The sequence below is a fragment of the Petaurus breviceps genome, unplaced genomic scaffold (assembly GCF_028583685.1).
Source record: "Petaurus breviceps papuanus isolate PSGF00001 unplaced genomic scaffold, PetGlider_PUasm1.0 90779, whole genome shotgun sequence".
In the NCBI taxonomy this organism is placed as follows: domain Eukaryota; kingdom Metazoa; phylum Chordata; class Mammalia; order Diprotodontia; family Petauridae; genus Petaurus; species Petaurus breviceps.
This window is the reverse complement of record NW_027187344.1, coordinates 7,041,774-7,055,347: the sequence shown is the minus strand read 5'-3', so window position 1 is coordinate 7,055,347 and position 13,574 is coordinate 7,041,774. Positions and strand designations below refer to the sequence as shown.

The following is a 13,574-nucleotide window of genomic DNA, read 5'->3' as shown; positions in this document are numbered from 1 at the left end:
ATATAATGCAGTCCCAAAGTATAAGAGAAGGAATCAGGGTAGAGAGGAATACTTAGCCAGGTACTGAACTACTTCAGAAAGGAGAGAGAATGACCCTGTGGGCTGGGAGATAGCTGTCATCAGAATCTGGATAGTAGGAAATATCTATATGGAGTGAAGTTCACAGGATAAGTTGCTGACTGAGTAGAGGTTTTGGGATCTCGAAAAGGCAGTATAGGAATTAAGGAGTATGTCTGCTCCTCCTTCTGGTCCATTGTGTCAGGGGCCACAAGAGAAGGTATATTCAGTACTGGAAGGGATGGTCAGGGAGGCTATGTCTTCTGGAGAAAACCAGGTTTCTTTGAGTGCCAGAAAATGGAAGGATGTAGGAGGGGAAAGGCCTAGGATGCAGGGAAGTTTGTTGACAATGGAATAGAAATTCCAAAGGGCACAGTGAATTAGAATATCAAGTACTTCTTCCTTAATTTCCATTTATATTTGTACTTCAAATCACTTCTCTGGGAGTAACCCAGCTCCCTGACTCCCTTGTGTTTATAACAGGACAGTTCCTGACACTTTGGATTAGGAATGATCTCCCTTTCTGTGTTAGAAGAGCAACTGCAACTTTTTTCCTTGTTTAGGGGACTTGCCCTTTTCTTATCAGGAATTGTTTCTGCTGTGTATTTTGTGTAACATGTATGTAGCTCAGTGAAGGTTCTCAATAGAAACTAATTATTGACAATGTGTTGTGTAAGTTTTAGCCTGTGCTACAGTGTCTTTTAGTCTGATGGCATCTGCTTATACATGAGAATGTCTCTTGAGGGATGTTTCTCATCTTCTATACCAGAAAAGATTCTCCAGAGTGAATATTGACTCCAGTCATAGGTAGTTTGCATATATTTTTTTTAAAGCAATCTGGGTTAAGTAACTTGCTCAAGGTTACACGGTCAGTTATTTCTGGGTGTGGTGCTAAGTATCTGAGCCTGGATTCGATCCCCAGGTCATCCCTACACTGGAGCCCGGTGCTCTTACTCGCTGAGCCACCTGGCCACCCCTAGGTAGTTTGCATATTAATATGAGATGGTTTGGAAGGATAGTTGTCTGGTGAGATTGGCTAGTCTTTGGTTTGTAAGGGGGGTTCTAACTGAGATCAACTTGTCAGACATTTGTCTTGCTATATATTTGTATATAGCATTCCTAACATTGAAAAGCTGTAGGAAAGCCTAGGGCTTGGGAGAAGAGGAAAGATTCTTCTAGTAAATGACTTATAGGCTGGGAGATAAGTCCTACCCTTATCCAAAATTAGGACAATCCTGATTATTTGTTTTGCTTAAGTTCTTGCCGGCTGCAAATAATGTCATATTCTTTATGTAAACAGACATTGCTAGTTGCTGTGTCCTAGCAACAGCTGCAGTCAGCTGGAACTTCCTGATGGTATATTTTAATTAGATATGGAAGACTTATACTTTACAAGCATTCTTTTTTAAAATTAAAAAAAAAACCACTATTTTTATATTCAGTTCCAGATTTTCTCCCTCCAGCCCCTCCCCTCTCCATTGAAAAAGCAAGTAATATGATATCCATTATACATGTGAAGTTATGCAAAACATATTTCCATATTAGCTGTGTTGCAAAAAATAAAGTAGAAAAAAATGTTTCAATCTGAACATGGAGTTCATCGGTTCTTTCCCTGGAGGTGGATAGCATTTTTCATAATGAGTCCTTTGGAGCTGTTGTGGATCTGCAGCTATTCTTTTAATCTTGTGTATATTCTTTACAACCAGTAGTATTTATAATAACACATTATTTAAAATATTGGAATCTTTTTAGCTGTTTTAATCTTTAAATAAAACCCATGAGGATTTGGATGAGGGAGATTGAAGCACACAGAATTTATGTCTTTCTTTTAAAATATAAAATTTAACAAAGTAGCATCTATACTGCCACTGCCTTGCTTGGCTTTCTCCCCTTCTAAACATTCTGCTCTTTTCTTTGTCTTTTTAAAAATATTTCATTGATACTCTTTTTTTGGACATCACTATCATTACTTTGCCTCACCTATTCCCTGTCTCCCATACAGGCCTTCTTTTGTAACAAATAAATATAGCCAAGCAAACTAATTTTGTGTGATGATATTTATATATGGAAATGTATGCTTCATTTTGCACCTATATTCCATCACCCTTCTATCAGTTAGTGGGAAGCATGTTTCATTATTAGTCTTCAGAAGTCCAGGCTAATGAAAGTTTTAAAGTGTTTCAAAGTTGTTTTTCTTCATAATATTGTAGTCATTTATATGACTGATTCTTCTGGCTCTGCTCTCTTTGCTCTATTGTTGTTATTGTTGAGTCATGTCTGACTCTTCATGATCTCATTTGGGGTTTTCTTGTTAAAGATACTGGAGTGGTTTGCTATTTCCTTCTCCAGATCATTTTACAGATGAGAAAACTGAGGCAAACAGCTAAGTGACTTGCCCAGGGTCACATAGCTAGTATCCGAGGTCAGAGTTTAAGCTCATGTCTTCCTGACTCCAGGCCCAGCACTCTATCCACTGCATCACCTAGCTGTTCAGTTCTCTCTGTACCTCTTCATATAAGTTTTCACAAGTTTATCTAAATCAGTCCCACTGTCACTTTTTACAGTGCAATAGTATGACATTTACATATCATGATTTGTTCAGCCATTCCTCAATTGGTGAGTATCCACTTTGTTTTTAATACTGTCAGGACAGAGATTTTTGCTATAAATATTTCTGTTCATATGGGTCCTTTCCTTCTGTCTTTGATCTTTTTGTGGCATGTGCCTAGTAGCTGAATCAGAGAGTATACACAGTTGAATGACTTATGGAGCATAGGTTGGAATTACTTTCAAGAATAGTTGGACTTGGGGCAGCCAGGTGGCTCAGCGAGTAAGAGCACCGGCCCCAGTGTCGGGATGACCTGGGGCTCAGATACTTAGCACCACACCCAGAAAAAACTGGCCCTGTAACCTTGAGCAAGTTACTTAACCCCAATTGCTTAAAAAAAAAAAAAGAATAGTTGGACCTGTTGAGCTCTACCAGTTAGTATTAGTAAGTAGCCTAACAATTGTCATTTTCTATCATCTTTGCTAATCTGATGGGTATGAGCATTTCACAGTTGTTTAAATTTTCATTTCTCTTATTAATGATTTTGGAGCATTTTTTTCATAGTTGTTGATAGCTTTGATTTCTTTTGAGAACTGCCTGTTTCTAACTTTTGATCATTTCCTGGTTGGAGAGTGACTCTTGTTTTTATTATTTGTTTCATATATTATATACCAGATCATTATCAGATAAATTGCTGCTAATATTTTTCCCATTTTTCCAATTTCTAATTGTATTGATTTTATTTGTGCAAAAAATTTATTTGTTTTGCTTAGGTTCTAGCTGGCTGCAAATAATGTCATATTCATGTTTGTCCCTTTTTTATTTTATGATAATCTCTAACCCTTGTTTAGTCTAGAATTCCCATATTCATAACTGTGAGAAGTATCTCCTTCCCTTTTATTGTTTATTTGTTTTTGATAGCCTTCTATATCTAGATCGTCTATTCATTTGGAGCTTATTGTTGGTGAGATATATAGTAGGAAATGTTGGTTTAAGTCTTTCTCCCAGATTGCTTTCCAATTTGCCTAGCAGTTTTTGCCAAGTGGTGAGGCTCTTATGTTAGTAGCTGATGTTCTTGGGCTTATTGAACATTGCTACTTTGATTAATTGCTTCTAGTTTTTATGTACCTAATTTGTTCCATTGATTCCCCCTCTCCCCTGCCCCTTCTCCAGTGTCAAATACTTTTGACAATTACTGTTTTATACTTGGAGATCTGGTAGTTCTAGGGCCCCCCCCCCAACTTTGGTTCTTTGTTATGGTGATAAATCTGTAAGTTAATATATTTGGTAGAGATTTGGGTAGTGTATGGACTGGACCTGTGATTTCATAGGAACTCCTAGTTGAGCAAAACTCTCTTCTCTGCTACTTAAGATACTTAGAGAGTTGCCTAGGCACTGAGAGGTTAATTGACTTGCCCAGGTTCACATAGCCTCTTATTGGCTTTCTTTATGACCCATCTCTTATTTCATTATCTGCAGAGAGATCTTTCTTGGCTTCTTCTTTCCCATACTCCCCTTTTCCCCTGAGATTACTATGTTCCATCTATTCCACATACTTACTGCTTAGTACCTAGTTATTTAAATGTTGTATTCCCCAGTAGAATGAGGGCTCCCTCTGGGCAGGGGCTGTGTTTTTTGTTTTTTTTTTGCCTTTCTTGGATATATCCCCAGGGCTTAGCACATAGCAAGCACTTAATAAACGTTTGTTAACTGACTGACAGCCAGTATATGTCAGGAGTGGAACTTGAACTCCAGTTTTCTGGTTCTGTTATTCCACATTGCTTCTATAATTTAGGTGGTATTGTCGTTATTATATTAGAACGAGCAGTTATTTTAAGTCCTTTATTTCTGTAAAGAGTATTTTGTAGTTATGTTCATATAACTCCTTTGTCTTGGTAAATAGACTGACAGATATTTTATATATACTGCAGCTATTCTGAATGGAATTTTTTCCCTATCTTTTTCCTCTTGAGTATTTTGATAATATATGGAAATCCTGATAGATTTTTTTAAAAAGCAACTTGTTGCTTTACTGAAGTTATTTCATTTTTTTATTTGAATCTCTTAGATTATAAAAAGTAAATCAAACAATATCACTGCTAAGGCTGTATCCCAAAGATATTAAAAAAAGGGGGGGAAAGGACCTAATTGTACAAAAAATATTTATGGCAGCTCTTTTCGTGGTGGCTAAGAATTGAAGGAGGGATATCTGTCAGGTGGAGAATGACTAAACAAGCTGTGGCATATGATTGTAAGTACAAATGACAGGAAGTGACAAGCAGGATGGTTTCAGAAAAACCTGGAAAGACTTACATGAACTGATGCATAGTGAAGTGAACAGAACCAAGAGAATGTTGTACACAGTAACAGCAATATTGTTTGATGAAGAATTGTGAAAGACTTACCTATGCTCAGCAATACAATGATCCAAGACAAACTCAAAGGACTAGTGATGAAGCATACTATCTGCCTCCAAAGAAAGAACTGATATTGTTTGAATACATACTGAGGCATACTATTTTCCACTTTCATTCATTTTTTTTCTTTTATTCAAGTCTTCTTTTCCAAAATGACTAATATGAAAATGTTATACGTAATTGCACATGCATAGCCTATATCTGACTTTTGGGGGCAAGGGTGGGGGTGGAATGACAGTTTTTTGTGCCAAAAGATAAGGCTAGTTTACTATGATGATTCATTGTTTTCACCTCACATTTGTATTGTGAAGATCTCTGATTTTTATTGTGACTACAGATCTCTGCCACAATTTTAACCTATCTTTAGCCTTAAAAGTGAGAGAAACTGATAGAATTTTATGTACTGCAAGTGAAAATTTATTTAGCTTCAGTGTGAGAGAAGATACAAAGCAACTCTCAATTTAAAAAACTTCAGGATGGGTAGTTAGCAGTCCTCTACAGTGTCTGAATGAGACAAAGTGGGCAAATACCATGGATCTTGACTAACTCTGTTGCCATTGCAGTGTTGCTCTGACTACCTACTTTATAGTCAAGCTAAGGGAATAACATAAAGTAAGTTCTTAGATCTCCCCCTTGATTGATTGTACATTGCTAATCAGGTCTTCATGCTTTGATATTTTCAAGCCCTAGAAAAGTATGAGGAAAATGAAGTACAAGTATTTGAGGAAGCACTTTGATCTCAAACGACCACTCTTAAAGTATTTCTTCATCCACTGTGTGTGTAACTCTTGGAGCCAATCATAAGAAGGAAGCTCATAGTATTTAGAGCTTCCAGGGACCTTAGAAATGATTTGGTATATCCTTTTTGTTTTATAGACAAGGAAACTGTAAACTCAGGGGGAGGTTAATTAATTGACCTGTTTAATATCACACAGGAATAGTAAGCAGCAGTGTTTTTTAGTCTGGAATTAAAACTTTCTGGTCCACTTAGCACAGCATCATGGGGAAATAGAAAGGGAGAGTGGATTTGGGGTGGAAGGAGTTGGGGTCAAATCCTAGCACTGTTTTTTACTACCTGAGTGACTGTGGGTAGTCCCTGAACCATAATTTCATTCCCTCATTTGAAAAATGAGAAACTTAGACGAGATGGCCTTTAGAGGTCTCTTTTTGCTCTGTAAGAGCCTTTGATCCCATAGGTCCTTGTTACCTAGTGCATTATTTCTAGATCATTCTAAAAAACAGTAGGTACAAAAAGATTTATAGCAACATTTTTTTATTGTAGTGTCAGAGCTAGAAAATAAAGAGGTGTGCCCATCAGGTAGAGAATGACTATGTGAATTATGGTATATACAGTATAATCTTGGTTTACAAATTTAATTTGTTCTGAGATTCTGTTTGTCATGCGATTTGTTCGTACTGCAAAGTGAATTTTCCCATAGGAAATAATGTAAAGTTGGATGATCGGTACCACATCCCCAAAAATATTCATATAAAAATAATTATTTCTAATTTTAAGTACGTTTTTTTTGTCCCTAATGTACCTGAAATACAAAAGCAATGATTAGTACACAATATAAACTGAAAATAAAAGAAGGGTTATTACTTGGAAGGAGAATCTCCTTCTGTGAGAATATCAGGGATTTCAACTTTTGGGGAGTATTCTCTCTTTTGGTACTTTCACTAAAAGTAAGACTAACACTACTACCCTCACTTATTTTTTGTCTTTTGGAATCACTTTCATGTTTTGACTCATCAATTTTTTTTGTGTGTTTGCTTCTGACTAGGAATCTATCTAATGACACTTGTTTTTGATGTTTTTTTAAGAATGTCACGGAAATGTGACATTGCATTATCATTAAAAATATTTGTGGCTCTCATTGCTACAGCCTTACTTGGGTGATGTTTTTCAACAAAATTTTGCACTTTTCTCCACATCTGATAAACCTCCCTGATCTCATTTGACAGGAGGGATTCTTCCAACCTCTCCACCTCCTCCTCAGATGAGATATCCTCCGCAACCTCTTGCTGTTGCTCCTCATGCAGATCTATCAGTAGTTCATCTGTCGTCAGCTCCTGGCCATGTTCTTCCATTGTTAAAAATGTTGTTGTACGTCGAAGTAATTACTATACACTTTTTTGCAAAGTACAACTATATGTACCAAAGTACTACCAGATAGAGAAATGATAGATTCAAGACATAGAATGAGACATAGGTTTTTAGACATGAGCAATACAGAAATTTGCTTTTCTTTACTAGGCATATTTGTTACAAGAATTTTCTTTTTCTTTTAAATCATGGGGATTTAAAAAAGGAGTGGAAGGGCGAGAAAATATACTTGTCAATTGAAAAAGAATCGAATTATCAGGACAATTATTTCTTACGTAATTTCCCTGGTTGTCCCCTGTCATCTAGAGGACTATTAACTGTTTAAAGATAGGATTAGCTAATTTTGATCAGACCTCACCAAATAATGGAGGAAAGGGCTGGGGTTATAATAAGTGAATGCCCAGAGACTGTTTGAGGGTGTTTACTTTGGCCTTAATGCTTTGTCTTTAAGACTTTCATCTATGATAATCGTCAACCTAGCTAGCCAAAAAAGCAGCAGTCAAGCAGAGAATTCTTTTTCCCTCAAATTCTTCAATAGCCCATGTTGTAAAATGGCCTGGAACTTTGTGTTCTTAACAGAATTAGTCAGTTAACAAGCATTTATCAAATGTTTACTATGTGCTAGTAACTGTGCTTAGTGCTAGGGATTCAAAGAAAGGCAAAAAATAGCCCTTGTCCTCAAGGAGCTTACATTCTAATAGGGCAGAGCAGAACACATGTAAAATAAATATGTGTTTACTTAGACAGACACACACATACACACAGTAGGGGGAGGTGGAGTATGTGAATAGATGGCAGGTAATTTGAAGAGGAAGGCACTAGCAGCTTTGATGGGGGTGTTCCCAAGTAATTTCTGCAGAAGTTGAGATTGAGCTGAGTCTAGCAAGAAGCCAGGGAAACTAAGAGGCATTTGGTGATCGTGGTGGTTTATGTGTGTGCAGATATGTTACAGTTATTTACTGCTGTAGAAATTCACAGGGTATAGACACTTCTTAGATTGGCAGGTCCAGAATAAGCACTGGCTATAAGGATTTTTGTATAAAATCTCTACGTAATTGAATACTTTTAGTTAAAAATGACCTTTGATAAAGCATCATGTGTGGAAGTTTTTCCTAGCATTAAAAGAAGAAAATTTGCGCGGTGTCAATTTAGATTTACAACTTATTGAACTGAAGTGGCTACTATATTAATCTATTTTCTCCCCTCTACATGAATTTCTGTCCTGAAGTGTAGCCCCATACTATTTATTTATTGTGTTACTTCAGGAAAATTGCTTTACCACTCTGAGTCAATTTCCTTATCTGTAAAAGGGGATAATAATACTATCATTAGCTACCTCATAGGACTGGAGTAAAGAAAGTACTTTGTAAACCTTCAGGTAGTACAAGATGTTTGATATGTGTACATTATTAGAAGAGTTGTTTATTGGCAGATGGGAAGCTAATTAAATTACTAAAAGCAGCAACATTTTATTAAGACTGGGGAGGGAGCCTCTGGGTAAGAGCAAATTTCAGTGGAGTTACGTATGACTGGAGAATTGATTGGATTTTCATTTGGAATTTGTGTTTAATAGGATTTAAACAAAAGAACTCCTAAATATATGCTAAAGAAAATTAATTGCTATGAAAATCTTCAGTGATTCGATTCATTCTCATGGTTGAATATTTTACTGAGTCAATATCAGGATATTGATAGTGTACCTTTGAGTTAGTCCCTTTGCTTATTAGGGTTGCATTTTTGATAGAAGAATACAAAATGCCATGTGTATATAGAATGAGATGGGAATTTAATTTCAGTTTGCCCATTTGTAGTTTGAAATTTAATGATCGGTTTAACATGGTCAGGGATATCAAAACCTCCCATTAGTTGAATTTTTCCCCCTATGCCCCACCTTTTGGAAAGAAGACAGATCACAACAAAACAAGTCGGGATTTGCTTTTTAAAAACTTTCCAGGGGATGACTTGAGATTGGTATACTTTAAGCCTGATTTCTTATACTCTTTGTTACCCATCTACTCATTCTTATATTATTGGGTAATTATTAGTGATATTCATAAGCATGACTCTGAGGCATCAGAGCACTCTGTTATCATAAAACATTGTCATTTACGAGATAATATGTAATAATTCAGCAAAGTGAATGAATATATTTTAGGAACACGCTGAACAATAAAGATATTTTAAGTTATCTGGCTTTCTGGCCTAACTAAGTTAAATACAAAATTGAGTTGGCTATAACCACCTCTTCAATACTTAAGCAGGACAGTACATTGAAATTTTACAGTATTGTATTAGAACACTAATTTTACTTTTTAAATCAGATACTGAAAAATTGCTCCCAAAATATTTTTAGGATCTTTTTGCCTTTGCTATTTTAGCTTTTTCATTTGTGGATCATTTAAGTTTAACTTAACTACTAACTATGTAGCAATACTCTAGTCATATGTGGTATAAAAGGAGGTGTATGGTCTTGGATAGTAGGGTGAGATATTACATGAGGCTGAGTTGGAGAGAGAAATAAAGTCAAAAGTACCCATGGCAGCATGATCCGTGCTATATGCTTTCCTTTTCTAGACTTGTACCAGTTTCATGAGAGTGGGCTCTTTGATTTTCTTCTCTTTGTACTTCATGTTTCATGTTCTTCATTATTTAAGATATTAATATCAGAATCTCACAGGACAGTTTTTAGGTTGAATTCTCTAATGCTGGCAAAGTTCTGGGGAGAGTCTCTTATTCAATAAACTTTAAATATTTTGTACCAGGCATTGTGCTCTGCAGTGCTACTATGGATACAAAGACAAAATCAAAACAATCATACCCTCCAAGGGCTTGCAATTTTTTGTTTGGTTTCCAGTTTTTTTATAGAATGATATTTATTTAAAGATACTTAAGTACAATAAGTTTTTCAAATATATGATTTTTTTCCTATTCTCTTGCTTTTTTCTTCAGTGAGTTTTTTGATTCAGATTCATTATAAAACACCTCTAATTGTATCCTGACAAAGGGGGAAATAGTTCTACAAATAAAACAAAGCCTATATAATTCCTGTAGAAATTGGACATCAGAAGAAAAGGGTATCATGGGGTCTAATAATGATCTGGATTTGGAGTGTTGGATACAAATGGAACTTCTTAGACTTGGCTCTTGTCTCTCAGACTACCTTCAAAAGTCAGTATGCATCTGGGTTGTGAAGGCAAGGATAGAAGAACATTAGGAATGTAGGTAGGACAGGCAGGACTAGACGTTTGTCCACAACATAATATGTTAATCTGTTAAGACTTTCTGGTTTATGTATGTATTTAATCTTCCCTGTTTACCTTCAGAAATGCATGTTTTTGTTGACTAACCAGATGTGTTAATGCTTTCCTTTTCAAAAGCTGTCCTATTTTGTATTGTTTTCTCCATTGATGTTTTGATTTTTGCTGAAATGAATAGCGTTAGAGAGTAAATGGATTGTGCAGTCTCCATTTCTTTTGTTTTGTTTTACTTTTATCTGTTTTCTTTGATGAACTAAATTGATGTATATTCTGCAATCTTGCAGCTTGTCCTGGCTGTAGATTACCAAAAGGGAACGAGTGGTAAATGTTGCATTTATTATGGCTTTCTAATAGATGCCAGTTTTTCACATCTTAGCCAGATTTTCTTAGTTCAGAGCTTGATCAGAGAGTATGAGCTAATTGTAGTTTCTTCTCTTTCTTATTTTAAAGGCAAATCGGGAGTGGTGCCGAGAAAAATTTCCTTACTAGATGACATTTCATCGCAATGTCAGATCGTTTGGGGCAAATAACCAAGGGAAAGGATGGGAAAAGCAAGTACTCGACTCTCAGCCTATTTGATAAGTATAAAGGAAAGTCAGTAGAAGCTATCAGAAGCACAGGTAAGGAGGCAGGGTAACCAGTTAATCTCTTTAAATAAAAATCTCTAGATTAAAAGCCATAAGAACATGGTAATTACTATCACACTGGCTCAAATCACTATGATCCATGAAGTTCATCATTCTGCCATGACAGTGGCAACAGAAGCATTTTGTGGGAAGTCATGATTGCTCCCATGATGAAAGGCCCTAAAAGTTAGGGAGACATTTCAAAATGTTTCTAATTTACCATTCTGGAAAGCCTTAATGAAAGCTGTTTGTATTTGTAACCTGTAAGCTTCTTGAAGTATTGAGCTCTATAAGTAGAGTGACTTCTCTGTGAAATAATACTTGTTATTTTTCCTGAAGCCAACTCAAGTCTAAGATTCCAGGTGACAGCCCTTCCTCCCAACCCTTCTTCTATAATCTTGATCCCTACCACTGTCATTTTCTTCTGCAAAAATAGCTGTGTGATGCTGAGCAAGTCATTTTACTCCTCTTTCCCTCAGTTTCCTCATCTATAAAATGGAGGTAATAATAGCACTTCCCTTGTAGTAAGAATAAAACGAGATAGATAAAGTGCTATTTAAATCTTAACTGTGATTATTATTATATAGTGAACAAATCCGCACTGAATTTTTCATACTCATGATTTTTTATAAAATTCAATAATTTGCATTCATAGTTTGGCCTTCTATAGACTGAAGTCCAGTTGTCTTAGCCTATCAGGGGGTTTTCTCTTATAAATTAAGATTCTAAAATTATTCCAAACTAAGATGAGCCATTAGGGTGTGAGACCAGGAAATGGGGTTTCTACTTCTTGCTAGGCTCTTGAGATAAAAAAGATGAAAACTGAAATTTATATTCTCAAGGAACTTAAATCTGATAAGGAAATATGACTCTTATCTCCTGTGTTGTTAGAATTATTTACAGTGAGGGAGACTTCTTATTTTTGTCACTCTGTAGTGTAATAGATAGAGCGCTGGACTTGGAATTGGGAAGACTCATGTTCATGAGTTCAAATCTGGCTTCAGATACTTATTAGCTATGTGACCCTGGGAACTTTTAACGTGTTTGCTTTGGTTTCGCCATCTGTAAAATGAGCTGGAGAAGGAATTGGAAAACTACTCCAATATCTTTTCTACGAAAACTCCCAATGGAATCAGGAAGAGTTGGATGTGACTGAAATGATTCAACAATAAATGTTATAGTTTGTACTTGTTGCTATATTCTTTGTGTTTGTGTTAGTGTTTTAAATCATTATCATTCAGGATTTTAAACTGAAACTGTGTTGATAGGGTCTAGCTCTTTTGGTGGCTTTTAATATTTATTACCATCTTTTCCTATTTTACAGTTATTCCTAGACATGGCTTACAGAGTCTCGGGAAAGTTGCCACTGCCCGGCGAATGCCGCCTCCTGCAAACCTGCCAAGCTTGAAGTCTGAAAACAAAGGAAACGACCCTAACATCATTATAGTGCCCAAAGACGGTACAGGATGGGCAAACAAGCAGGACCAGCCAGACCAAAAGAGGTAAGGCAGACTGCTTGTGGATATTATCATAGATTTAGTCAGGAAATGTTTGTTATCGTGTTGGCTCAGGCTAGTGTTTCCCAGGATCTGCCTTTTGTAGCATTTTAAATTTTGGAATTGAGAATTAAGGAAAATCAGATTGAAGAGTATCTTCCTCCTTAGCTTCCCATTGCTATTCTTGTGATTCTTGCTTCCTGTCTTCACTTTGCCTAGATGTTATAGTTGATGGTACTATCTACTAAATGAAAGAAATTCTTATGAGTCATATGGTCTTCAAAGAATCTTTTGTTTGCCTTTAAAGCTGGCACACTTTGTCTCATTAGAAAAGGCCTGTTACACCAAAGAGTTTCTGTAATGACTTATTCTGTACTGCTTCTGGGTAACGTATTACAGAATTACTTGAGAAGTTTAGGACTAATGTATGACATTCCCTGTTTCCTGAGCACAAGTGTCAAAGAAAATCATGCACCTTAGCAAACTTGGGGCCTTCTGGCTAATCATATGCAGCTTTTAAGAGAATCCCTGTATGGTCATTTAAATTTCATTTGACTAGAAAGACTTTGGTGTTAACATTTTTAGTCATAGTTCTTTCTGTAATTTGTAATCTCAGAGTGTTGACTCTGAGGGTCAATTTCAGGATGAAGGAATGGGGACATGAGAGGAAAGTTTTCTTCATAATAGCCTACCAGAGAACTACTTGCCAGAGCTACCTGCTGGACAGCAAGACTATCAGTATGTTTTGTACTCTTAGAACAAGAAGGTAAAAGTAACTCAGAGGGGGGTAGAGTCAAGATCGTGGAGTAGAAACAGGACTTCTGCTGGGCTCCAGCTCCCACCACCTCCAATTCATGTAAAAGGTGACTGTGAACAAACTTTGGAGCTACAGAACCCACACAATGACACAGAGAAGCTAACCTCCCGCTGAGGACAGCCTGGCAGGCTAGCAGGGAGCAGCCAGTGCAGCACTCTGGGAGCTGACCCCAGCCCCACCGGAGCCTGAGGTTTTAGCCCCAGGGTGGGCCTGACCAGCTGCCTGTGGGAGGGATTTCAGATCACCAGC

The 13,574-nt window shown here is 36.6% G+C and overlaps 1 protein-coding gene across 7 annotated transcripts in view; it reads left to right on the top strand.

The window, feature by feature from the left end:
- Positions 1 to 13,574, top strand: part of PRRC2B (proline rich coiled-coil 2B) — a 93,450-nt gene that overhangs the window by 24,729 nt on the left and 55,147 nt on the right. For all 7 annotated transcript variants that reach the window (XM_069069324.1, XM_069069321.1, XM_069069323.1 and 4 more), the window contains exons 2-3: positions 10,837 to 11,006; positions 12,337 to 12,514. In XM_069069324.1, coding sequence (XP_068925425.1) covers positions 10,892 to 11,006; positions 12,337 to 12,514 — 293 coding nt within the window. In that variant the 5' untranslated portion in view covers positions 10,837 to 10,891. The remainder of the gene's footprint in view (positions 1 to 10,836; positions 11,007 to 12,336; positions 12,515 to 13,574) is intronic.